We start from the raw sequence: 27,102 nt of genomic DNA on the forward strand, positions 1-27,102 counted from the left end.
TTTTGTTTTTACTTCTTCTGCCCTTATTGTTTTGTTTTTCTTTTTAACTAGGGGAAATGCTATACGTTTACAGGTCTTTACAAGTCCGAATCTGAATATTTTGGACTCCTAGTTTTTCACTGCTGGATTATCTTGGATTTCTCATAGGGTGCCACACCTCCCATCAAGGCTGCAGCTACTGGCCTTTCGGACAAGCAAGGAGCTTTTGAGGCCACGGTGGAGAAAGTGAGGCCCGAGCCTGCGCAAGTCCTCCATGTCTGCAAGAATCAGGTGGCTGAGCTGGAGCTGTGGCTGCACCAAGCCAACGTGGCATTTGAGCCAGAAACATTAGACGCGGACATGCAACAGGTGGTGGAACAGCAGTTGGTAGGGTGCCAGGTAAGACTGCTGGGTCTGAGTTCATGGCCTGTCTCTTTACCAGTCAACAGTCTGGTTCTTCCTGTTGCTCCGACCCCTATGTTTATTTTGGCCTTAACTTTTTGTTCTCAGGATAATTCTTTGAAATAATTTACATAAGCAGAGTATTTGGGGAGGCAGTAGTGGAGAAGATCTTAGAATCTAGAGTATAGATCTGGTCACATTAACTGTGAACTGGAGGGAGTTACCTCTCACTTCCTTTTCCTCAAATAGGTCATCTCCTAAGACTTTGTCAGGATTAAACGAGATAAAATATCTAAATCAGTGTCTGGAGTATAAAGTATATATAAAATGCTCAGCAAATACTAATTTTATTCATAATATTCAGTTTTTAAAATTTTCATTCATCAGAAATGAAACTGAATATCCTGATTTGCAGAGTTACAGATACAGCAGAAAAGGGCTTTGCTGTCATTTTACTATGAATGCTCCTACTCTTGCTGGCTTGGTGGCGCTAGCAGTAAAGAACCCGCCTGCCATTGCCGGAGATGCGGGAGTCGTGGGTTCGATCCCTGGGTTGGGAAGATCCTCTGGAGGCGTAAATGGCAACCCACTCCAGTGTTCTTGCCTGGAAAATTCCATGGACAGAGGAGCCTGGTTGGCTACAGGACAGAGTGTCACAGAGAGTCAGACATGACTGAACACAGGCACCCTTGGCTGGGGAGGGGCAGGAATGTAAACTTCCTTGCCTGGAGTCATTTAGAGGAAGCTTTGCTGGCAAGCAAAGGTTGGGATCTCTGGATCCCTCCAGGGAGGGGCGAGACTGACATTGCTGGAGCAGAACTGAGTGTCCTCAAGAGCTCAGCCAAGGCACCTCCCTCAAAGGCACTTACACCCACCTTGGCCTGACATCTCCACCTGATTGGCTTATTCGCAGTGGTGTCCAGGGACAGGGACTTCCTCTCAGAGTGCCTCAAACCACTGGCCCATCCACAGGGAGCTCCACCCACTATGTGGGGCTGGGCATACGACCCACCTTGGCCCGAGGCCGACGCTCCTCCCCTTCCCATTCAGACCCACATTCTTACTACCTCCGGAGTCCGCCTAGTAGGACCCAGCCTGGCAAGCTGACCTCCTTTCCCGGGCAATCAGCACCTCTCAACCCAAAAGTCAGCTCCCGAGGGCTGGATTCACTCAGATACAGGCACTACCATGTGGCCTGACTGGAAAGACGTGCAGGAGAGTCTGGAGAAGACAGTGTAAGTGGCGCAGAGCAGTCCCCCTCTAAGCTGAACCTTCGGTATTCCAGATGTTGAGACCCGGGCACTTAGGGCCTTTCAGGTGCTGTCAGCCAACTGATGGTCCTGCTGACTGGGTAGACCCCATAGTCAAGTCCTTGATCATTACCGGTATCTGGTCCTTGGACCTCTTGTGAATTTAAAAATGTGGGGGCTGCTCAAGGAAAAGACATGACCACAAGGTGGCAGTCGCGCGCAGTGAGCATTACTTGGGCAGCGTTTAGGTGGGGTCTGGAGGGACTGGGAAGTCTCCTGCCAGACCTTCTAGAGGCTTTGGCAAGGAGTGGAGGTGGAGCCACCACCCAGAAGGGGCGGAGACAAGGGAACTCCTAGGGGTTAGAGAAACCAGAGGGGCTGTGTGTCGAGATAATGTCAGAGAATCTGAAGGAAGCAGAGGCTGGAGTCTTTAGAGTTCCAGAGTTTGTCTTAACCATGACTAGATGTGGGGGGTCCAGTTTTGAGTCTGGCACTGGTGAAATATGAACTAATATTTCTGCTGTGAAGTAATAAACAACATATAGATCCATATACACGGGCCATCTCTGGCTCATCTATATAACACCATGGCATATAGACTTTAACACTGAAACATAAAAAGCCTTACAGTGCTCTGTAAAAACATTAAGTTCCCAGAGGGGAAATATCCAAGGACAGGAACAAACAGATCAATCAAGAAAAAATTATATTCCGTAACTTAATATTGAGAAGAAATGTGCAGCCTTGATTATTAAAGATGCATGAGTCAAAACAGCTGTTGTTTTCTTCCTACATTATCTTGACAAAAATTATATCATCCGGGAAAACTCTGAAGAAATAGATCCACTAATGTCTGCCTGATTAGTTCAGCATTTGGGGAAGTCAGCTGTTAGCAGATAAAATGTCCATCTTCTTTGGCCTATTAATCCCATTACTTTAAATTTATCTTCTGAAAGTAACCCTAAAAGGAGAAGAATATTTATGGCTGCATTGGTTACAAAAATGAAGCACCGGAAACAGTTTAAAGGCTTAACAATAAGGAGATGAAGATAATCATAGAGTACTAATATGCAGCTATTAAAATAGATATCATGAAACATATATATGTAGACCCATGAAAATGTATACATAAAATAGCCAAGTGGACAAAAAGCACAAAATTATAGTACACTTTGTTTTCAGCCACTTTAAAATCTATAAGTACACATTGTTTAAGCTTAAAAGAGTCTTATGCAAGGATATAAGTAGTTTACTTGGATGAGAAATTATAACTATGTTATTGAAAATTTGTTTTAAGGGTTTAAGTTTCTCTCAAAGAATTAAACTTGTTCTTAGCACACATGACTTTAACACAAGCAATCCCAGTGTTAGAATGTGTCTGATTCTACATTCTGCTGCTGCTACACTTGTGTGCCCAGCCAGCTGGCATGACTTTTGCGGCTCCATAGCTCAAGGAGAGAGCAAACTTGATCGCTTGAGGAGGAAAACAATGATGATGACTTACTGGGAAACTTACTTCATCCTCCTGATTTATTTTTAGACACTGGTGTTAAGTTGACCAGTGGTATCAATGACTAAGTGTTTTAGGTTCCAAGTTATGTCTTCCTGTAATCATCTTCTGATATTTGGGGAGCTTATTTGGCTTGAGAAAGACAAGAAAAGAGCAAAGGAAAGAATTTTCCAAGGGTTCTGTGGAAGTATTTTTTAAAATTACTACTCAACACTTGAATTGCAACAGAAAAAGTTTAGGAATAAGGTGGGAAGTAATAATAGTAGGCACAGACTACGTATCAAGCACTGGCCAGAGTATATGGATTTAACTCTAGCTTCCCAATGTGACCCCGGAGGTAAGTTCTGTTATTATCCCCATCTTACAGATAACTAGAGGTATACCCATGCAACATAAAGTGCCCAGATTTTCCCAGCTATGAAGTTCTAGTTCTAGTATCTATGGTCCTAACCACTATGCTGTACTGGATGTGTTCAGCTCTGTTTTCTAAGGGGAATATAGCATCACTTGTTTTAGATTGTGATACAACCAATTTAGTTTATTTATTCACACCCAATTTGGAGTTGGTTTGGCTGAACCCCTACTGAAACACATAGGAATTACGTGGAAGTTGTTTTTTTTCCTCCCCCCACAAAGTCCCTATCAACCTGTGTTTCTGGAACTTCTTATATACACTTAGGTGTAGAGACAGTGAATCTAACTTATTTTGGAGTGTAACGCTTGTTTGAGACCAAAACTATGATTAATGAAATGATTTTATTTCCTAGGCTATGCTAACAGAGATTGAGCACAAGGTGGCCTCTCTGTTAGAGAACTGCAAAGATCAGGGCCTGGGAGACAGTGGAGCCACTCAACAGGAGGCTGAAGCACTTTCCTTGAAACTGAAAACTGTGAAATGTAATTTGGAAAAAGTCCAAATGATGCTTCAGGAGAAATACAGTGAGGACCAGGTAAAATATGACTATGTGTGGACGTGTATGTATATGTAAATACAGGCATATCTATCAGGAAGGGACTCTGGGTGCAGGGAAGGAAACAACTACAGAGGAATTACAGTAAGTGAAAAAGAATTGTGCCTCTTAAAACTTTAAGGGATGGGCTTCCTGGCTTTTGTCATTGGTTTCATTTTGCTGTGTAATTTTCTCATCTAGGTTGTTGTTAGTGATCGTGTTGCTTTGATTAGGGTTGGTTTGACTGGGTTGGTTGTTGGCTATGCAACTTTTCATCATAAATTCTAAAGGAACTTCGTATTTGAAAGGAACTGTGAAATCATGGTTGACTAGAAAAATGAAGCCTTTTTAGACATGCTTAAAACTTAACATCAGAAACACAAAAACCTGTTTCACAGGTACTTTTGTTTTCCATTTACAAATATTTATATATACTGATCAAAGTATCATATAATTCAAGTATTCTTATGACTTTTAAAAGCATTCTGTGTATATAAGTGCAAATGTGCATCCTATGAGTAGAATCTTACTATGTTAAATTCACAGCCATTCTTAATGAGATGGTGGTTTCTACTTAAAGGACTTCTATTTACAGAAATAAAATTGGCTGCAGATATACAGGCTGTATGGAAGCCCTTTTATCCTAATATGTTCTCTCTCTTAAAAAATCTACTTATGTTTCAGACATAGGGGAAATTTGAGTTCATAAGCTTAATACTATGTCTGTTTTTGATATTTATTTCACTTTGTTCTCAAGAAAAAAGGGCAATAGATTTTCTGGCTTTTAGTAATTTATTGGATGAATTAAACTGAGGAAATAATAAAATTACCACTTATTAAATATAGTGGTTTTTGAAGTTGTTATGAAATAAGTACATTAAATTATAGTATGTAATTATTATAATTAATAAGATACAGTCATTTACTTCATATAAAACTTTTCCATTGTGTAGTCACATTATTAGAATTGAAATGGATCACCATTTTAAACAGTCTGCCATCATAAAATGTTTTGCAGCATTCTACCACACTAAAGAAATCTTCAGAGCGTCAGAAAGTTCTCCAACCAGATAACCTTTCTGAATTTGAATCTGTTGTTACTGAAAGGCCACAATTCAGTAGACAAAAAGATTTCCAGCAGCAACAGGTATTTTCAGCCCCCAATAGATATAAGGACAAGAATGAAGTTTTATATATGGAATTTCCCATTGAGCTATAAGAAATACTGAAAGGCCACTGGAGTGTTTTCTTACATGACTGAATAGAAAGTGTGATGTGTAGGTGTTCCTGTGTGTACAGCAGGTCTGAGTTTTGAGCATTTGCTGCAGTATCTACTTTGTTTTCATCTGCTACCATTGGGGACACTTGAACTTGGCTGCTTTGTTAACATGCATCTTAAACTGAGCAGGTATATACCTCTGCAACTGCAGCACTTCTTTCCCTATTTCAAAATGTGTTTGTATTTTTGGGATGATTTTCCTTGTGTGTAGTATTATGTTAAAAAATGCTTGGTTGTTGTCTAAAGATTTTGAATAAGTTTTGAAAAATAAATATTAACAAGAACAAGAGATAGTAAATGATGATTTAGGAAGTGGTTTCAAATCTGATGATCTCAACAGAAGAAACCCTTGTGTACTAAATGAAAACCTTGATTGATTGGACCATTTGAATCTTATTCAATTATAGGTTTTGGAGTTAAAACCAATGGAACAAAAAGATTTAATCAAATTCATAGAATTTAATGCTAACAAAACATGGCCCCAGTATTGCCAGCATGATAAAGATACAACTCAGACATCATCTGCAAGGTAAAATATTTTTAAAGATTTTTTAAAGAATTTTAAAGTAGTTTTGTAGTTGGGAGAATTAATGTTTCTTTTAATATTACTTATAAAACACTGTCTGGATGTAATATAATTTTTTTACATTGATTATTCTTTTCACCTTTTGTTTTCCTTTAAAAGCAGTAAGACATCTAGCCCCAAAAATGATGCTCCAGACTTGATTTGGTCAACCCAGGGCCAAAGTGGAGATAAGTGGCAATATTTACACCATGAACTCTCATCAAAAATAAGGCTCCCTCTTTCTCAGCTTGTACAGCCCCAGGTCAGTGTGTATGTACACACAGTGTAAATAAATGTGTTTACCTTTGAAAAGCCAACAAGCATTCATTAAACACACATGTGTGTTCTGCATTATTTCCAGAAAGCGATTTATTTATTTTTAGAAAGCAAAGATGCCAGATAGATTTTCATACTTGGCTATCCTCTTTTCATCTTTCTGGAAATCTGCACTTCCCTTTTTGCTTCTGTAGCACCATGGGCTTCCTCGCTCATAGCTGTTACTAAACTATACACCCGCTTGTTTGTCTGTATTCCCCATTAGACAGCATGAGAAGAAAGATTGTGTCTGCCTGGTTCACATGTGAGTGCCTGGAGCAGAAACTGGAGCATCGTAAAATCTTGGTTACTATATATTGAATGAATAAAGGAATGAATAATATATATTTTAAAGAAAACACTTGAAAATGATATAGTGCTATATGAGTGTCATTCATTCATAAAGAGATTATTTGAAATCTGCAGTGTGCTGGTCCCTATGCCGATGGCACCTGTCTATAGGTATTCTCACCAACACACCTTAGCATACCTGATCTTTGCCATTATGATGTTTGTCTTACTGTGCCAGCTACTGATGTGTGTCTCTCTAAACAGGGAGCCCTTGAACAGAATAGCACAGTTGCTCCCAGCAGTCAAGCTTGTGCCTTCCGTTTTGCACTCAAACTACCCGGGCAATGGTTACCAGTGGTTTCCCAATTCCCCAGTGTGGTGGGAACTTTTTCAGTTCTCTTCTATTCTGTGAAGAACCTTATTTGACCAATTAAAGTTGAATTGAATTCACTGGGAGGACTTTAGTCTTGGTTTCCCCTTGTCATACACGCTATAACATGTATGTGGTTCTTTTTCCAGAATAGAATACCATCCCTCTTTCTCCACCCTCCCACCCCAGCAGAGTCCATCTACCACCCCATCCTGTTCCTTTATATGTTAGTTTTCCAATTTAGCAAAGAAATTAACTCTGAGTCATTCCCCCTTCTGAAGTCACAGCTCATTTTCAGTACTAATTTGGCTTTTCAATAACAAATCAAGATGCAGATCTGCCCCTGGAGGTTACTGTATACTATTTAAGAGTTGGCTGTGTGCCAGGAGTATGCCAGTAAACAGGGAAAGAAAGAGCTAACCGTGGAAGTCCAGTAGCATGGCCACAGATTGAAAGATTAGTGGATTTACCCTATTTTTCAAATTATCGTTTCTTTTCCCTTTTTTTTTTTTAATCTAAATGGACCCTCAAGTGTCTAAGTAAAGCCTGTCATGACTTTTCAAAGCTGTCCAAAATATTTAAATTTTAATTAAATCACTTTTTTCTTTTAAATGACAAGATAGACAAAAATACTTACCAAGAAGATAAATTCAGAAGATAGCATGTTAAGGCATTTTTGATGTTTTACATTAATAGGATCTGAAACTTTTCATAATAGTATTTCCCTTTTTCAAATGTAGGTTACCACAAATACGAGTGTTCTACCCAGTGTGACTGTGTATAACTTTAGATACCCAACAACCGAAGAACTGAAAACTTACACCACCCAGCTTGAAGACCTGCGTCAAGAAGCAAATAATCTTCAGGCACAGGTAGTAGCTGCCTATTATATATTTTCCTCATTGCAATAACAAAAATAAGGGGAAATGTGATACTGTAAATTGGTCATAATCCTCTTTGGTGGATTCTTCAACTTACCCTCAGAACCAGCATCCAAGGAGTGTGCACAGTCACTAGGTTATGTTGAACTCTTTTGCTCATGGACTATAGCCCATCAGGCTCCTCTATTCATGGGATTTCTCAGACAAGAATACCGGAGTGGGTTGCCATTTCCTCCTCCAGGGAATCTTCCTGACCTAGAGATGGAACGTGCGTCTCCTGCATCTCCAGCATTGGTGGGCAAATTCTTTACCACTGACCCAGCTGGGAAGCCCATAATTTTCCTTACTGAACAAATAATAGGATGTACAACTGAAGGAGTCCTAGAATTGCAAATAGAATTTATCTCTGTTACTGACTCTGGTAAATTTGGTAGTGGCTGCATAGAATTCCACGTACAGAGGCTTCTAAACCTGAGTCTAGGATTGGCAGGAACAAGGATCATGATCTATTAATACTGTCTGCAGTGGGGCTCTGGGATTGCAAGGCTGAGGAGAGGTGGAGGGAGGGAGTAGCAGCAGGGTTTCCAACCTTGAGTAGGCTTAACACTGAGATGGTGTGCTGGATAGCTTAGGTGTCCATCAAAGAAAACAGTAGGAAACAGCCCACATTGGGTGATTAATAGGTTTGGCAGGCTCCTAATTTACTTACAGTCACCATGCTATACCATCCCTGTCTTTAAGATACTGTTCCTCTTTCTAATGAACCCCTTCAAGTTTCTTGACTTCTTTCTTCAGGCCATCCTTGGTGTCATTAACCCACTTTCTCCTACATTAAAATATGGGAGACAGAGAACAGTGGGAAGAGAGGTAGTACAATTTATCTGGGACCACACTTCCCTGGTGGCTCTGACAGTAAAGAATCTGCCTGCAATGCAGGAGACCCAGGTTCGATCCCTGGGTCAGGAAGATCCCCTGGAGACGGAAATGGCAACCCACTCCAGTGTTCTTGCCTGGAGAATTCCATGAAGAGAGGAGCCTGGTGGGCTACAGTCCATGGGTCACAAAGAGTTGAACACGACTGAGTGACTAACACTTTCACTTTCACACTTCCAGCTGGATGGCCCCACTAAAGAAGTCCATCTTTCGATTTACCTTTTAATTCTATTCAGTAGTCAACTCAATACCTAACACTGAGTTTCTTAAACTTGTTTCTCTCAGAATTAACATCTTAATTTTATTTATTTATTCTGCTACCTAGTTCACAAAGTATTTGAAATGACTAATTATTTTTAAAAAACATAACATGACTGGTAAACTGTAATGGAAACCAGGGAAAATATGCTTAGGAAGGCCAAGAATCTTAGTGATTTCTGTTTTTCCTTTTCTTCTCTTGATTCAGGAAAACATGTCAGAAGAAACATACACGAATCTGGATAAGAAATTATTCGAACTGTTTCAGACCCTCGTCCAGTGCCTGGGTAGTGTGGAGGAGATGCTGCAGACACCTGGGCTTTTCAGAGGGGATGTTGGTACCCAGCAGGTGCACTACGAGGTAGGGAGCATCCATCAAGCATGTGTGTTGGCTGTCACTGCAGGCAGCCCACTGGTTAGCCAGAACTGAAACCTCTCTTAAGGTCAGAACTTGTTCACGGTGTCTTTCTTCTTCTCCACTTTGCAGACACTGGCTCTTGAGTTGAAAAAACTTTACTTAGCTATGAGTGACAAGAAGAATGATCTTTCAAAAGCCATGACTCAGCCTGGCAAGAATGCCAGCCAGTTCCTTGACTGTTTTGATAACCTCCAAGTCTACCTGGAGCACACCCAGGCCAGAGCTGCCTCTAGAAGCAAGGCTCTGAAAGCTGGCCTCGACTACACCCGCAGTTATCAGGTACGAGTCTGGGCGCTGGGCTGCTTTGGCGTAGTGTTAGGTGACAGAACGGACCTCCGATTTTCATTTGTTCCTCTATCCAGAGGCATTCACGAATGGGAATTGCTAAGGAAAGCAGTGAGACTCTTTCTATGAAGGTCTTTAAGTTAGTTCAGCTGCTCATGGCTGGAGACCATTTGAAAGCGAGGTCCTTTCCAAAATCTCAGGTATGAATTTGTTAGGTTGAGCTAAAGTAATGCTTCTTTCCTGTATGACATTCAACCACTAAAAGTGTCACCTGGGAGGATTCCCAGGTAAGGAGGAGCTATTAAAGTTTTGGAACAAAGGTATTACAGTCCGTGTACGTTTCTGGTAGATCCAGCTGGCAATTGTCTAATGAGGATTCGAACAGAGACTTGAGGCAGCTGGACTAGTTAGGAAGCTGCTAGAAATTGTCTAATGAAAAGGAAATGAAACACACCACTACTTAGGAAGGAGTCTTCACTGTAAAATCAAACCTGAATCTGATCAAGTCTCTAGAATCCAAGTCATATAGACACAAGGGAAGAAAATGCTAAGTGGCGCGAAGGGAGTGCAGTCAGCCATATACAGGCAGTACAGGATAGGTAGCCCATTTTTTTTCTACCATTGCCTCCCTCCCCCCCACACACAAAAAGATCTCAGAAACAAAAAGGAGAGATGGGCAGGGGGCCAGCAGATTATGAGGGATTTAAGACACATGAATCCACTGCACCTATTGGACCTCATTTAGATCCCAATTCAAGCAAACCAAAAGGAGAAAATATAGGCAATTAGGGAAATGTGAACCTTGCCTGGGTAGTTAATAATGCTAAGGAATTATTATTGTGATATTTTTAAAGGGAGGAATCTTTGTCATGTAGAGATACATACTGAAATATATACTAATAAAATAATATGATATCTTGGACTTGCTTCAAATAATCTGAGGGAAGGGAAGTCAGGTGCGGTCAAAAAAGCTCAGGGGATGGGGCAGAAGAGTGACGACCAGCTACAAGTCATCAGTAATTGCTAAGGCTGATGGATGATGATAATGCAGGGCTTCCCCTATCTTGACATATGTTTGAAATTTCTGATAGCTCAGAAATTAAAGGACAGCTAAATTTTTTAAAAGGTTCCAAAGCTCTAAATGAGATTCTCACTTTTCTCCATTTATCTTTTTATACAGAACGAAATAAAACGATTATATGATCAACTTGTTAAGAATAAGACATCTTTGCAACAATCTTTGAATGAAATTAGTGGCCAGACTATTGATGAACAGCTTCAGGTAATCAAGTGAAAATCATTCAAACTGACTTAACCTTGAACCAGAGAGTCTCCTGCGTAAAAGTCTCCATAAGTCTGCACAAGCACCATAAGTTTCCTGTGCTTGTGAATCACTCCGTAAAACACAAGTCTGTGCAGTGTTGGGAAGGTTGTTGAGAAATGAGACCCTCATCCTCTTGGGAGGGGTGCTGACTACTCCCAACATCTAGAGATCATTTGGCTACATATCAGAATTGTAAATCTAAATGCTCTTCACCCAGCAGCTCCATTCACTTATACAGCAAGTGTCAATTGACCTAGTGTGTTCAGGCCACGGTTCTACTTTCTGGGTTTGTACTTATCCTAAAGAAATAAGACAAGTGCATAAAGATAAATATGTATATGAATATTTGAGGAGAGACCTGGCAGCACTGCTTGAATTAAAAGACCCTAAATAGCCCAAAAGTCCATTTTGAACCGACTGTTACTAAAGCAGTGAGCAGCCTTACTGTGTCTGTTTAAAAGGCTGTAGATTAGTTTGTATTGCTGTGACTAAATGCTGAGGAGCTGATAAGTAAGGCGTGCAAACTGTAGAATCCAATGACATGTGCAATCCAGTGCATTTCAGGATATGAATGTATACCTCTTCTCAGTACATGCTTTGAATACATTAGAAATAGACAATCAACTGTGGATCTTTGGGGAGAACTAGAGAGGATGGAGAAGTGGCACTGTCATTTTTCCCTTAGTTCTTTTCTATATCATTTAATTCTTTTTAAGTGACGATGTATACTCCTGACTTATTAAACAGCTTTTTTGTGTGTTGTCTCTCTCTTTAGAAAATGGATGCATATACAGTGGAGCTGCAGAACTCTGAGAGCCGAGTGGCAAAACTAAGAGAGGAAGGAGAGAGGCTTCATTTACCTTATGTTCTACTCCAGGAGGTTTACAAATTAGAGGTATGTCTGAGCAGAAAATATTCAATCCATAAATTACTATGATTATAAAAAGTTAGGCATTTTTCTTCTAGCAAGGAAATTTATGCACTGTGTGCTTATTCAGTCTTGTCCAACTCTTTGTGACCCCATGGACTGTGGCCTGCCAGTCTCTTCTGTCCAAGGGATTTCCCAGGCAAGAATATGAGTGGGTTGCCATTCCCTTCTCCAGGGGATCTTCCTGACCCAGGCCCCACATCTCCTGCATCTCCAGCATTGGCAGGTGGAATCTTTACCACAAAGCTACCTGGGAAGCTCACCATGGAAATTTAAATATGTTCTTTATTTGGGTTATTTTCATGGTTGGGTGGAAATGTTTGTGCACACCTGTTCTTTCTTTTCAGGATGTTCTTGACAGTACATGGGGACTCCTGAGAGCCAGGTACACAGAACTCAGCTGCCCTTTCATCACTGAAAGGCAGCAAGATGCTTTGTTGCAAGGCATGGTGGAACTGGTGCATATCGGAAAGGAAAAGCTTGCTCATGACCACTTACAACAAACCAAAAGTAAAGTTGCCCTGCAGGCTCAAATACAAAATCACAAGGTAAGACACATGGGTCAGAACACCTTTTCATAGACTGTAAGTTATTCTGAATGAGAACAGAGAACATACATGTCCTTCCTTGGTGAAATATACATCATTCCTTTATTCTTTAAACAAACATGTCTTACACCATGTACCAGGAACTCTGCTAAACTCTAGAATATAATTGTGGGTGAAAATAGACATAATTCTTAACATTTATGGAGCTTTTAGTTGATTGAGAAGACATTTTTATCAAGGAGCCATTCAAACAAATTTAAAATTGAAATTGAGATACATACTTTAAGAGCATTGAATAGAGGGAGTTGAATTCAGGAGGTTAGGAAAGGCCTTACTGAGAACTGAAATCAAAAGAAATAAATAAATTACAAATGTATATGTAGTGTAATGCTACAGTAAATCCTTTTGTTTTCCATTCATTTCATTAAACAAAACCTCATGATAACCAACAAGAGATATGTAGTAATTTAAGTGCTGATAATAAATGTGTAGGGTACAGTTCCTGCCTTCAACAAGCTGAAGTCCAGGTTTTTGATAAGTAGACTTTAAGAAAAATCCAAAGGTAAATATTATATAAAGAATGGAGGGGGAGAGGAGAAAATATATTAACTGATATATAGAATGTCTCAAAGCTTATTGTAGACCCTTTTATGTATCCCTTTCAGGGAATAAGAAAAGGGATTCACCTAATAAGAGGCCCCTCAAAATAATTAGAGGGGGCAGCTGGCTATAAACGGTGAACCATGTGAAGGAAAGCCTTTCTCTTTAAAGGTCTTAAAGTGCTATTCTAGGAGCTTTGACCAACCAGAATCCCAATAGACCCCCATCAAGAAATTTCCTTTATTTAACCATTGTATTGAGTAGAAGTTAGAACCAAAGTTTAGAAACCCCTGGCTATTGAATATGGGATGTGAATCTCTTGGACTCACATGTCTATTCATCCAATTTATTGTCTTGAAACCAATCAGCCAAATCAGCATCTGCATTTTGGTAAAAATTTTTTTTTTAAAGTTTCTTAAAACTTGGAATTTCTGATATAGGAAGATCTCACTGGAAATTTTAATTGCCTAATTAATAATATTGGCCCTTTAATACTGATAGTTTTGGGGAAAATATTACCAGGGGTAATTTTTCATTGTGATTTGTTAAAATTCCATTAGTACTTGATGACATGGATACATAGGCAATTTTTGGCTTGTTTTCTCATGATTTGGGCTCTACATGGCTGTCCTGGAATTTCAGAGTAGAAAGTAAATATGACAGTATAACATGTTGAAAAAACTTAAATTTTAAGGCTTTTCACAGTGTAAAAATAAATAAATGTCAACATCTCATTTCACAGCTTTTTTTCCAGAAGCTTGTTGCTGACATGCTCTTGATCCAAGCATATTCCAACAAAATGCTTCCTTCTTTAATGCAAAAGAAAGAAACATTTGGGGCAGAACAAGTCAAAGAAGTTAAATTACTAGAAGAAAAGTCACATCAATATGGAATAAAGCTACAGAGTTTACTGCAGGTATGTGGCTTTCATACATTTTGTACTTCTGGATTTTCAACCACCACCTCTAGGTTCGAAAGCAAGTATCTGGTTATTATTAAGCAGTAGTTAAGTGAGAACCAGCAATGAGGAACATGTATCCTGTTCCAGCTCCTACTGCTGCTCCCCCAGTGAAATATTAGCTGAGATTTCCTATACGTCAATTAGGGATGGCACAGCATCTTTCTGCCTTCAAGGGCTGTGTACAAATAAACAAAATGGGAAGCACTTTGAGATCTTGAATGAGATCATTCATGAAACATCAATGGTTCTGAAACTGTGCATCCTGAAGAGGACAAGCCCAGATGTTCTGTTGCTGAAGTATATTTATGCCAGTTCTGTCCTGATTCAAAGAAAAAAGTTAAGGGAGGCGGTCCTAAGATGGTGGAGGAATAGCACAGGGAGACCACTTTCTCCTCCACAGCTTCATCGAAAGAACATTTGAATGCTGAGCAAATTCCACAAAACAACTTCTGAATGCTGGCAGAGGACATCAGGCACCCAAAAAGACAGCCCATTGTCTTCGAAAGGAGATGGAGAAGTCTTGAGGCTACTGTAAAGAATACGAAAACCAGAGGCAGGAGACTTAAGTCCAAATCCTAAGAACACCAGAGAACTCCTGACTCCAGGGAACATTAATCAATAGGAGCTCATCAAATGCCTCCATACCTACACTGAATCTAAGCACCACCCAAGGGCCAACAAGCTCCAAAGAAAGACATACCATGCAAATTCTCCAGCAACACAGGAACATAGCCCTGAGCTTCAATATACAGGCTGCCTAAAGTTACACCAAACCTATTGACATCTCAAAACTCATTATTGGACACTTGAATGCACTCCAGAGAAAAGAAATCCAGCTCCACCCACCAGAACACCGACGCAAGCTTCCCTAACCAGGAAACCTTGACAAGCCACATGTCCAACCCCACCCACAGTGAGGAAACTCGACAAAAAGAGGAACCACAAACTGCCAGAATATGGAAAGGCCACCCCAAACACAACAATATAAACAAGATGAAAAAGCAGAGAAATACCCAGCAGGTAAAGGAACAGGATAAATGCCCACCAAACCAAAGAGGAGGAGATAGAGAATCTACCTGATAAAGAATTCTGAATAATGATAGTGAAAATGATCCAAAATCTTGAAATCAAAATAGAATCATAGATAAATAGCCTGGAGACAAAGATCGAGAAGATGCAAGAAAGGTTTAACAAGGACCTAGAAGAAATAAAAAAGAGTCAGTGTATAATGAATAATGCAATAAATGAGATAAAAAACACTCTGGAGGGAACCAACAGTAGAATAACAGAGGCAGAAGATAGGATTCGTGAGGTAGAAAATAGAATGGTAGAAAGAAATGAAACAAAGAGGAAAAAAGAATTAAAATAAATGAGGACAACCTCAGAGACCTCTGGGACAATGTTTAACACCCCAATATTCGAATCATAGAAGTCCCAGAAGAAGAAGACAAAAAGAAAGGCCATGAGAAAATACTTGAGGAGATAATAGTTAAAAACTTCCCTAAAATGGGGAAGGAAATAGTCACCCAAGTCCAAGAAACCCAGAGAGTCTCAAACAGTATAAACCCAAGGCGAAACACCCCAAGACATATTAATCAAATTAACAAAGATCAAACACAAAGAACAAATATTAAAAGCAGCAACGGAAAAACAACAAATAACACACAAGGGGATTCCCATAAAGATAACAGCTGATCTTTCAATAGAAACTCTTCAGTCCAGAAGGGAATGGTAAGACATACTTAAAGTGATGAAAGAAAATAACCTACAGCCCAGATTACTGTACCCAGCAAGGATCTCATTCAAATATGAAGGAGAAATCAAAAGCTTTACAGACAAGCAAAAGCTGAGAGAATTCAGCACCACCAAACCAGCTCTCCAACAAATGCTAAAGGATCTTCTCTAGACAGGAAACACAGAAAGGGTGTATAAACTTGAACCCAAAACAATAAAGTAAATGGCAACAGGATCATACTTATCAATAATTGCCTTAAATGTAAATGGGTTGAATGCCCCAACCAAAAGACAAAGACTGGCTGAATGAATACAAAAACAAGACCCCTATATATGCTGTCTACAAGAGACCCACCTCAAAACAAGGGACACATACAGACTGAAAGTGAAGGGCTGGAAAAGATATTCCACACAAACAGAGACCAAAAGAAAGCAGGAGTAGCAATACTCATATCAGATAAAGTGGACTTTAAAACAAAGGCTGTGAAAAGAGACAAAGAAGGACGCTACATAATGATCAAAGGATCAATCCAAGAAGAAGATATAACAATTATAAATATATATGCACCCAAAATAGGAGCACCACAATATGTAAGACAAATGCTAACAAGCATGAAAGGGGAAATTAATAACACAATAATAGTGGGAGACTTTAATAACCCACGCACACCTGTGGATAGATCAACTAAACAGAAAATTAACAAGAGAACACAAACTTTAAATGATATAATACACCAGTTAGACTGACTTGATATCTATAGGACATTTCACCCCAAAACAATGAAGTTCACCTTTTTCTCAAGTGCTCACGGAACCTTCTCCAGGATAGATCACATCCTGGGCCATAAATGTAGCCTTGGTAAATTCAAAAAAATTGAAATCATTCCAAGCATCTTTTCTGACCATAATGCAGTAAGATTAGATGTCAATTACTGCAGAAAAACTATTAAAAATTCCAACATATGGAGGCTGAACAACACGCTGCTGAATAACCAACAAATAACAGAAGAAATCACAAAAGAAATCAAAATATGCATAGAAACGAATGAAAATGAAAACACAACAACCCAAAACCTATGGGACACTATAAAAGCAGTGCTAAGGAGAAGGTTCATAGCAATACAGGCTCACCTCAAGAAATAAGAAAAAAGTCAAATAAATAACCTAACTCTACCCCTAAAGCAACTAGAAAAGGAAGAAATGAAGAATCCCAGGGTTAGTAGAAGGAAAGAAATCTTAAAAGGGCAGAAATAAATGCAAAAGAAACAAAAGAGACCATAGCAAAAATCAACAAAGCCAAAAGCTGGTTCTTTGAGAAGTTAAATAAAATTGACAAACCATTAGCCAGACTCATCAAGAAACAAAGGGAGAAAAATCAAATCAACAAAATTACAAATGAAAATGGAGATTTCACAACAGACAACACAGAAACACAAAGGATCATAAGAGACTGCTATCAGCAACTCTATGCCAATAAAATGGACAACGTGGATGAAACGGACAAATTCTTAGAAAAGTACAACTTTCCAAAACTGAACCAGGAAGAAATGGAAAATCTTAAGAGACCCATAACAAGCACGGAAATTGAAACTGTAATCAGAAATCTTTCAGCAAACAAAAGCCCAGGACCGGATGGCTTCACAGCTGAATTCTACCAAAAATTTAGAGAAGAGCTAACACCTATCCTACTCAAACTCTTCCAGAAAATTGCAGAGGGAGGTAAACTTCCAAACTCATTCTATGAGGCCACCATCACCCTAATACCAAAACCTGACAAAGATTCCACACAAAAAAAGAAAACTATAGGCCAATATCACTGATGAACATAGATGCAAAAATCCCTAACAAAATTCTAGCAAACAAAATCCAACAACATATTAAAACGATCATACATCATGACCAAGTGGGCTTTATCCCAGGGATGCAAGGATTCTTCAATATCTGCAAATCAATCAATGTAATACACCACATTAATAAATTGAAAAATAAAAACCATATGATTATCTCAATAGATGCAGAGAAAGCCTTTGACAGATATCAACATCCATTATGATAAAAACCCTCCAGAAAGCAAGAATAGAAGGAACATACCTCAACATAATGAAAGCTATATATGAAAAACCCACAGCAAACATTATCCTCAATGGTGAAAAATTGAAAGCATTTCCCCTAAAGTCAGGAACAAGACAAGGGTGCCCACTCTCAACACTACTATTCAACATAGTTTTGGAAGTTTTGGCCACAGCAATCAGAGCAGAAAAAGAAATAAAAGGAATCCAGATTGGAAAAGAAGAAGTAAAACTCTAACTGTTTGCAGACAACATGATCCTCTACATAGAAAACCCTAAAGATTCCACCAGAAAATTACTAGGGCTAATTAATGAATATGGTAAAGTTGCAGGATATAAAATCAATACACAGAAATCCCTTGCATTCCTATACACTAACAATGAGAAAACAGAAAGAGAAATTAAGGAAACAATTCCATTCACCATTGCAATGAAAAGAATAAAATACTTAGGAATATATCTCCCTAAAGAAACAAAAGACCTATATATAGAAAACTATAAAACACTGGTGAAACAAATCAAAGAGGACACAAATAGATGGAGAAATATACCATGTTCATGAATTGGAAGAACCAATATAATGAAAATGAGTATACTACCCAAAGCAATCTACAGATTCAATGCAATCCCTATCAAGCTACCAACAGTATTTTTCACAGAACTAGATCAAATAATTTCACAATTTGTATGGAAATACAAAAAACCTTGAATAGCCAAAGCAATCTTAAGAAAGAAGAATGGAACTGGAGGAATCAACCTGCCTGACTTCAGGCTCTACTACAAAGCCACAGTCATCAAGACAGTATGGTACTGGCACGAAGACAGAAATATAGATCAATGGGACAAAACAGAAAGTCCAGAGATAAATACATGCACCTATGGACACCTTGTCTTCGACAAAGGAGGCAAGAATATACAATGGATTAAAGACAATCTCTTTAACAAGTAGTGCTGGGAAAACTGGCCAATGACTTAAAAAAAAAATGAAACTAGAACACTTTACAACACCATACACAAAAATAAACTCAAAATGGATTAAAGGTCTAAACATAAGGCCAGAAACTATAAAACTCCTGGAGGAAGACACAGGCAAAACACTCTCCGACATAAATCACAGCAGGATCCTCTATGACCCATCTCCCAGAATATTGGAAATAAAAGTAAAAATAAACAAATGGGACCTAACTAAACTTAAAAGCTTTTACACAACAAAGGAAACTATAAACAAGGTGAAAAGACAGCCTTCAGAATGGGAGAAAATAAGAGCAAACAAAGCAACTGACAAACAACTAACTCAAAAATATACACGCAACTCCTGCAGCTCAATTCCAGAAATTTAAATGACCCAATCAAAAAATGGGCCAAAGAACTAAACAGACATTTCTCCAAAGAAGACATACAGATGGCTAACAAACACATGAAAAGATGCTCAACATCACTCATCATCAGAGAAATGCAAATCAAAACCACAATGAGGTAGCATCTCATGCCAGTCAGAATGGCTGCTATCCAAAAGTCTACAAGCAATAAATGCTGGAGAGGGTGTGGAGAAAAGGGAACCTGCTTACACTGTTGGTGGGAATGCAAACTAGTACAGCCACTATGGAGAACAGTGTGGAGACTCCTTAAAAAACTGGAAATAGACCTGCCATATGACCGAGCAATCCCACTGCTGGGCATACAAACCAAGGAAACCAGAACTGAAAGAGACATGTACCCCAGTGTTCATCGCAGCACTGTTTATAATAGCCAGGACATGGAAGCAACCTAGATGTCCATCAGCAGATGAATGGATAAGAAAGCTGTGGTACATATACACAATGGAGTATTACTCAGCCATTAAAAAGAATGCATTTGAATCAGTTCTAGTGAGGTGGATGAAACTGGAGCCTATTATACAGAGTGAAGTAAGCCAGAAAGGAAAACACCAATACAGTATACTAACACATATATATGGAATTTAGAAAGATGGTAACGGTAACCCTGTATGCAAGACAGCAAAATAGACACAGATGTATAGAACAGTCTTTTGGACCCTGTGGGAGAGGGCGATGGTGGGATGATCTGGGAGAATGGCATTGAAACATGTAATATATCATATGTGAAACGAATCACCAGTCCAGGTTTAATGCATGATACAGGATGCTTGGGGCTAGTGCACTGGGATCACCCAGAGGGATGGGATGAGGAGGGAGGTAGGGGGAGGGTTCAGGATGGAGAACATGTATACACCTGTGGCAGAGCCATGTCAATGCATGGCAAAACCAATACAATATTATAAAGTAATTAGCCTCCAAAAAATAACTAATTAATTAATTTTTTAAAAAAGAAAACTAAAAAGTTACATAAAGTTAAAAAGTTACATAAAGCTCTTTCTCAGTTTTAAGGTTTTTTCCACCTTTAACTTCTTAAACACGGTGGGTATTTATTACATAAAATAAAGAAATACTCAACTTTTTAATGTGATAAGATATGAAATTATTTTATGCTAATAAAATTAATTTTCTAATAGTATGTCAAGTTGGTATTTATAGTAATAGTTCATGGTGTTTATAAAAAGAAAACGATTCCATGAGTGACTTCCCTCATGGTCCAGTGGTTAAGACTCTGGGCTTCCAAGTTAGGGGGCACAGGCTTGATCCTTAGTCAGGAAACTAAGATCCTACATGCCATGCAGCACAGCCAAATAAATTATGAGTTAAGAAAAAGAAAAAGACTCCATGAGTCCAGTAAGTGTCCCTAACTTTCAGGTGACCCACTGTTTCACTCGGTAGGAAAATTAGTGAGGTGGTTCGTTTTCCAGCACGTAGTATTTTGTCTCATAAGCTCTGTTGAGGGTTAAGGCCCCAGAGGTGGGCTTCTCTGGAATCAGAGTGCTGGGACCAAGCAGACTCTGGCGAAGGCAATAGTGCTCCCCTGCTGAAGTGTAAGCTCACAGCATCTCAAACCACTCCTTTGAGCAGCATGCTAGTGTAATGAGTTGGGTCATGTTCAGTGGGCTGGGAGTTGGCGCAGGGAGCGTAAGGAACAGCCTAACATGAGCTTCTGTTGAAAAACTTCAAACGTTAGCACCTTCCTTTCCAAATAATAAAAGTCCTCTGAGATTTCCACAGAGGCGTACGCTGAGAGTATCATTTTAACTCAATCCTATTATTCCCTACTCGAGCTGCCGAGACAAACATAAAACCCTAGTACCACCTGGATTTTTTAAAACCTTTTCCGCACTGCAGTGAAAGTGGAATTGTTTCCCACCAGACTCTGAGCTGTCATTAGTGTGGGTTATATCTCAGAAACCCCTGGAATCTGTGCTTTAATTTTGTATGGTCTCAGAGTTCATTTTTGCTTGGGAGATTAATTTCATCCCTTTCTGGAACTAAGTCCCCTGGTAATCATGTGTTCTTAATTCTCTAGAAATGGGAAGAATTTGATGAAAACTATGCCTCTCTTGAAAAGGACCTGGAAATTCTTATGTCTACGTTGCCCTCTGTGAGTTTGGTAGAAGAGACGGAGGAAAGATTAGTGGAAAGGATTTCATATTACCAGGTATTTTGCTTCCACTTAAGCCATCAAAGTCATGGTCTGAAGCACTTTGTGTTTTTATTGTGGTTTGACTGAAGTACTTGATTTTGAAGTGAATGATTTGAATTGAAATGAAATGTTCTTCAAACAACTCACAGGGAGACGTATTTGGGAGAACTGCAGATTTGCTTGTGGGCGTCTCTTCGTAACCATGTGCCTGACGTGGGGTTGGGACCTTGGTTTGAGTCCTGACTGTCTCTCATTTAGCACTTTGTCAGCTTTCTGTCCCTAAGGTTCAGTGTCTTTATCTATAGAATGTAGGTAATCGAGCTTGTTCTACCTGTCTCTGGAGGTGGATGTCAGCAGGTGTGGACATGAGCTAAAGTATGAGAAGAACTTTGCAAACTATGGGCCTCTGAACATATTTTTAGTCTTATGACAAGTGAAGCCCTGATTGGACAAAGCCTATGAGGAAAACAACAATCTGTTACCTGCCACCAGCATTATAAAGAGACTTCAGACTTGAAATTTTTTCTTGTGTAATGTTTGGTATTGTTATGATCGAAGTCTCTGTGTCTCAGATTTCAATGCCATAGAAAAGATACAACCTTAGCGTGGTTTTTGAGTGGCATTGAGAATGTGACCTACAAGATAAGAACAGGTTCTAAGTATTTTTGACAGAAACTTGAAATGCTTAGTTTTTACTTTAGAATGTTTGTGGTCAGAATCTGGTTGTGTGGTTAGTTGTGTGTGTGTGTGTGTGTGTGCTATCAAATATCCACTTTAAAACTTCAAAAGCAGGTTTGTTGCCTAACCAGACTGGATGAAAAATAAAAACGTGAATTACTTGGCAGGGTACCACCATTCCTTGGAGGCACTTAGGCTCCTACAAGGAGCATTTTCCAGAGGCTGGAACGCTGTGGTTATGCTCTCTAGGTGTCTTGAAAGTTTCAGTTGATCTCTTCGCCATCTTCACATATTGAGCCAAACTCAAACATAAATCTGAGTCTTCCGGGACAAGAAGCTGCTCTTTAATTCTTTGTTAGCCTAGTGGGGCAGAAGGTGCCATCTAAACAGCTGAGAGAATGCAGTGGAAAATATAGCTTTAAAACCTCATGGGATTAAGAAACAGTTCACATTAGCCAACCTTATAGAAGCCTGATTATTTCTCCAAGAGTAGCTGTATACCTTAAACCAGTGGTCCCCAACATTTTTGGCACCAAAGACCAGTTTCATGGAAGACAGTTTTTCCACAGACTGGGTGAGGAGATGGTTTCAAGATGATTCAAGCGCATTATATTTATTGTGCACTTTATTTCTATTATTACGTCAGCTCCACCTCAGATCCTCAGTCTTTACATACAGGAGGTTAGGGACCCTTGCCTTAAACTATAACCTGTGTTTCTGTTAAGCTTGAAATAGTTTAAAAAATGATATAACTGTTCTAAGACTCTCAGATACATCTGCCAGACTAAAAGAAGACAGATAATCTAGTGAAGCCCGTCTCACTGACAGTGGTCCTAAGGTTGTTATCAGTCTTCTGTGTCATGCGGAAGTTTGGATATATCTTGACTGGTGGACATCTATGGGCTGGGAATATAGGGTCGGTCAGTTGTGTGACCTCTGGAGTTGAACAGGCCGTGTTCAGTGCTGGTTGTCACCTCATGGGCCAAGTGACTAGTGCAGCCTGACTCTCGGGGACAAAATGAGGACATTAAAACTTCTCAGAGATGCTCTAAAGATGAAGCGTCTTGCACTGAAGGCTTAGAAAATTAGAACCATTAATTTTTTTAAACTAACATTAAACAGTTTATTCTAGCCTGCAGACTCAAGCAGGAAGAGGGATTTGTAACTAGAGTGGTAGAAAGGGATTGGAGGTAGAATTTTTAATAATTTTTTAAAGGCTTAAGTTAATTGGAAAATGGCAAATGTTCTGTTTGACCATAATTTATTTTTTAAGGTTAAATTTAAGTAACTATCAGGATATGTCATTAAGCTGAACCCAACTGTGGGAGATAATTGCCTTTAGAGAGTTCTCCTCAGGGGATCATTGTATTTGCAGTTTTGAAGAATTTTATTTTTCTTTTCATGAAATTGAATTAGCAGTGTAATGCTTTAATTTATTCTTCTGAAGTCCTCTTTTTCCTGCTTCTTGAGTCCTTATATTCAGAAGAATCTCACAGTGAACTTTTCCCCCTACTATTTGTGTCTAAAGAATAACCCCTTCCTACCTAGCCCACAAGGTAAAATGCTTCCAGGGTCCCAGACAAGAGAACAGAAATAAGGGCAGCTGAGTGGATAGATATTTGAGGGCTGGTGGGGAGAGCAGTGGAGGAGAACCCAGGAGAATAGCCTCTTCTAAAGGAGCTTGCTATAATAGATCTTCCTGTTTTCCCAGAGTCACAGGAAATCCTGATTTCTATGTAAAATTTCTTGATTTTCAGAGTAATCCTTAGGTCACACAAACCCTCTCTGCAAGCTCGCTGTGCCCTGAAGACTGTCACCGTTTTAGTTTCCAGGTGAAAGAATTAAATGATCAGTTCTAAAATCTGTGAATTTTCATTTCCTACTGTATGTATAAGTCCATGCAGGAGAAATGTACTAGACACTCTCGTCATGAAAGATAATAATCCGTTAATTATGCTCAGGCAGACTGCAAGAGTCTTGAGGATTAGGAAAGTATTATTGTTTCTTTTTGTTGTTGTTGAAGTACAGTTGATTTACAATGTTGTGCCAATCTCTGCTGTACAGCAAAGTGTTACATACACATATATATTCTTTTTTAATATATACATATTTTTCCATTATGGTGTATCACAGGATATTGAATATAGTTCCCTGTGCTCTACATTAGGAACCTTTTTTATACATTCTAAATATGATAGTTTGCATCTGCCAATCCCACACTCACAATCCATCTTTCTTTTTCCACTCTGTCCCCCTTGTCAACCACAGATCTATTCTTTCTGTCTGTGAGTCTGTTTCTGTTTTGGACATAGGTTTGTTTGTGCTATATTTTATATTCCACATATAAGTGATACATGGCATTTGTCTTCCTCTTTCCTTCGCTTAGTGTGGTTATCTTTAGTTGCAGGCATGTTGCTGCAGTTGGCATTATTTCACTCTTTTTTATGGCTGAGTAATATCCCATTGTATACGTGCACCACGTCTTCTTTATCCATTTGTCTGTCGATGGACATTTAGGTTGCTTCCATGTTTTGGCTATTGTGAACATTGCTACTATGAACATGGGGGAAACATATCTTCCCCCCATTATAGTTTTGTCCAGGGATATGCCCAGAAGTATAGTTTTGTCCAGGGATGATATGCCCAGAAGTGAAATTGCTGGATCATTCTATCTTGAGTTTTCTGAGGAACCTCCAAACTGTTTTCCATATTGACTGTGTGTTATTATTTCTTCAGTAGCCTCAACTGTAGGTTTTTCATGAGATATTTGTGAGTTGATTGGCTGATTTAATTTTCAGTAATTCAATCTATGACTTTATTTTTATTAGCAAATAAAAAGAAACATGGATGAGAAGCATGCCCGGCTTTACCAGACTCTGAATGAAGGTAAACAGCTGGTTGCATCTGTAAACTGTCCTGAACTAGAGGGCCAGATTGCAAAACTGGAAGAGCAGTGGTTGTCCCTAAACAAAAAAATTGATCATGAACTACACAGACTGCAAACGCTTCTCAAGCATCTGCTCAGGTATGTTTTCTTAGGGATTGATTGGTGTCAGGTTTTGCTGTGGAATAAGACCTCAGAAGGGTTCTGCAGTCGGCCACATTTCACATGTCATCCCCCTGTGGTACAATTTTTGATCATCTAAGGCAGCTGGGTCCCTGTTCCAGGCTAAATGAGATCTAGAGCCTCTGATGCTGGTTCGTATGGCTCAGGATAATGTGTAATCAGTTTTCTATAGAAACTAGGAGTTATGTTATAAAATTATATACATGTTACCTTTATGTCATCATGTTGCTCTTTCCTACACTCTTCCAAAATTTTTTTACATCTTAAAAATAATTTTAGCTAATGGAATAGTTTGGAAAAAGTCTTTGGACTTCTTCAAAGAATTTTTTTTTTTTTGCTTTAACAGCTCAAATCTTTTATAAAAAATTTTCTTGAAGTATACTTGAGTTACAATGTTGTGTTAATTTCTGGTATATAGCAAAGTGATTCAGTAATATATGTATGTGTTCTTTTTCATATTCTTTTCCATTATGCTTTACTATAGGATAATGAATATAGTTTCCTGTGCTATACAGTAGGATCTTATTGTTTATCTATTTTATATATATTAATAGTATTGTGTTTATGTTCATCTCAAACTCCTAATTTATCCTTCCCCCTCTTTCCCCTTTGGTAATCATAGGGGATTTTGTGAATAAGTTCATCTTTATCATATTTTAGAATCTTCATGTAAATGATTATTTTATGCTATTTGGCTTTCTCTGTCTGACTTATTTCACTCTTGAACCCCTTGGAGGTAGAAAACACAGAATGTTTAACCTGATTCTCTTCCCTGCCCCTTAGGGGGCTGTCTTAACCTAAAGAAGTTTAGATGTTTACCAGAGGGACAGCATTTTGCTTGGATATTTTCATTCTATCAGATATATTGGCATCCAGTGAACAGCAGTTTGCTGTTATATAGCTTATAATAAATAATAACAGCTTATAATAAATGTTGGTTATATTTGTATTGTACACAAATCTATAGAGGACATTTGATGAATAAAAATAATCTCTTTCCTTACCTGTGGGTTTATTTTGGTATAGCTGTCATAAATTTTTAAAAGAATATTTTAGACTTTAAAATGCCTCTTTGTTCTTGATTAGTCATTATAGAATCATAGAAAATGACAGAAGCCTCAGATTTGGGGCCTGGAATGAAACAGAGTATATAATCCTTTAAAAAAAAATCATGATTTTTTTTTTTTGAGTACCAGAGTTGATCAACACAAGAAATCATACAGTGAAACAGAAGAAAATTTGCGGGTGTTGGATATTGTTTCTTATTTCCTTTCTCTCTCGCTTTGCTCCTGTTAGTTATAACAGAGATTCAGATCAGTTAACCAAGTGGTTGGAGTCTTCTCAGCAAACTCTGAACTATTGGAAAGAGCAGTCCCTCAATGTGTCTCAGGACCTGGACACAATCAGAAGCAACATAAACAATTTTTTTGTAAGTTGTAATAGAATATGCTTGAATAGTTATTGATTGACTATAAATAGCAGGGGAAAATTATGGCAGTTGAAGTGTTTCATCTCTATAACCTTTATGTGTGGATAAGGAGTAAGACTTGGGCTAATAGCAGCTGTATTCTTCAGACTTAGAACTATTTGTTTATATTGTTGATTTATATGTTTATAATACCGATAAGGTATATTTTTTAATTGGCCCTATAAAATATATATAAATCTAAAACTTACTCTGACGTGGAACATGTTTCATAAGTACAGAAAATATCACTCCCACCAACTCCATCCCAAAACCTCACAAGATAATCAATTCATAAATGTTAGTTAATAAATACATGGTTTTAAATTGTTCTTACAGAATTGATATTTCCACTAAAATGTTATTGTTCTTTTATTTTCAGGTCTTTTTTTTTTTTTAAGAAAGAGTAGTAACTTTTGTAATATAAATTATACTTCCAAGACCTGTTTGTCTTTTCTCTTAGTTTTTTCTCCACTTTTCATATTTTGTAGCTATCACTCATTTTGATGTTAAA

The 27,102-nt window shown here is 38.6% G+C and overlaps 1 protein-coding gene across 12 annotated transcripts in view; it reads left to right on the top strand.

Moving 5' to 3' along the window:
- SYNE2 (spectrin repeat containing nuclear envelope protein 2) overlaps nt 1-27,102 on the top strand; it is a 323,976-nt gene that overhangs the window by 221,953 nt on the left and 74,921 nt on the right. For 8 of the 12 annotated variants that reach the window (XM_060418145.1, XM_042252596.1, XM_015097110.3 and 5 more), the window contains 15 exons: nt 148-378; nt 3,909-4,091; nt 5,110-5,238; nt 5,778-5,899; nt 6,056-6,197; nt 7,652-7,783; nt 9,192-9,344; nt 9,471-9,680; nt 10,867-10,968; nt 11,786-11,905; nt 12,286-12,486; nt 13,829-14,002; nt 21,262-21,393; nt 24,885-25,081; nt 26,420-26,552. In XM_060418145.1, coding sequence (XP_060274128.1) covers nt 148-378; nt 3,909-4,091; nt 5,110-5,238; nt 5,778-5,899; nt 6,056-6,197; nt 7,652-7,783; nt 9,192-9,344; nt 9,471-9,680; nt 10,867-10,968; nt 11,786-11,905; nt 12,286-12,486; nt 13,829-14,002; nt 21,262-21,393; nt 24,885-25,081; nt 26,420-26,552 — 2,361 coding nt within the window. The remainder of the gene's footprint in view (nt 1-147; nt 379-3,908; nt 4,092-5,109; nt 5,239-5,777; nt 5,900-6,055; nt 6,198-7,651; nt 7,784-9,191; nt 9,345-9,470; nt 9,681-10,866; nt 10,969-11,785; nt 11,906-12,285; nt 12,487-13,828; nt 14,003-21,261; nt 21,394-24,884; nt 25,082-26,419; nt 26,553-27,102) is intronic. The other 4 variants (XM_042252597.1, XM_060418146.1, XM_060418148.1 and 1 more) reach the window with 1 other exon arrangement.

This window comes from Ovis aries, chromosome 7, assembly GCF_016772045.2.
Source record: "Ovis aries strain OAR_USU_Benz2616 breed Rambouillet chromosome 7, ARS-UI_Ramb_v3.0, whole genome shotgun sequence".
In the NCBI taxonomy this organism is placed as follows: Eukaryota; Metazoa; Chordata; class Mammalia; order Artiodactyla; family Bovidae; genus Ovis; species Ovis aries.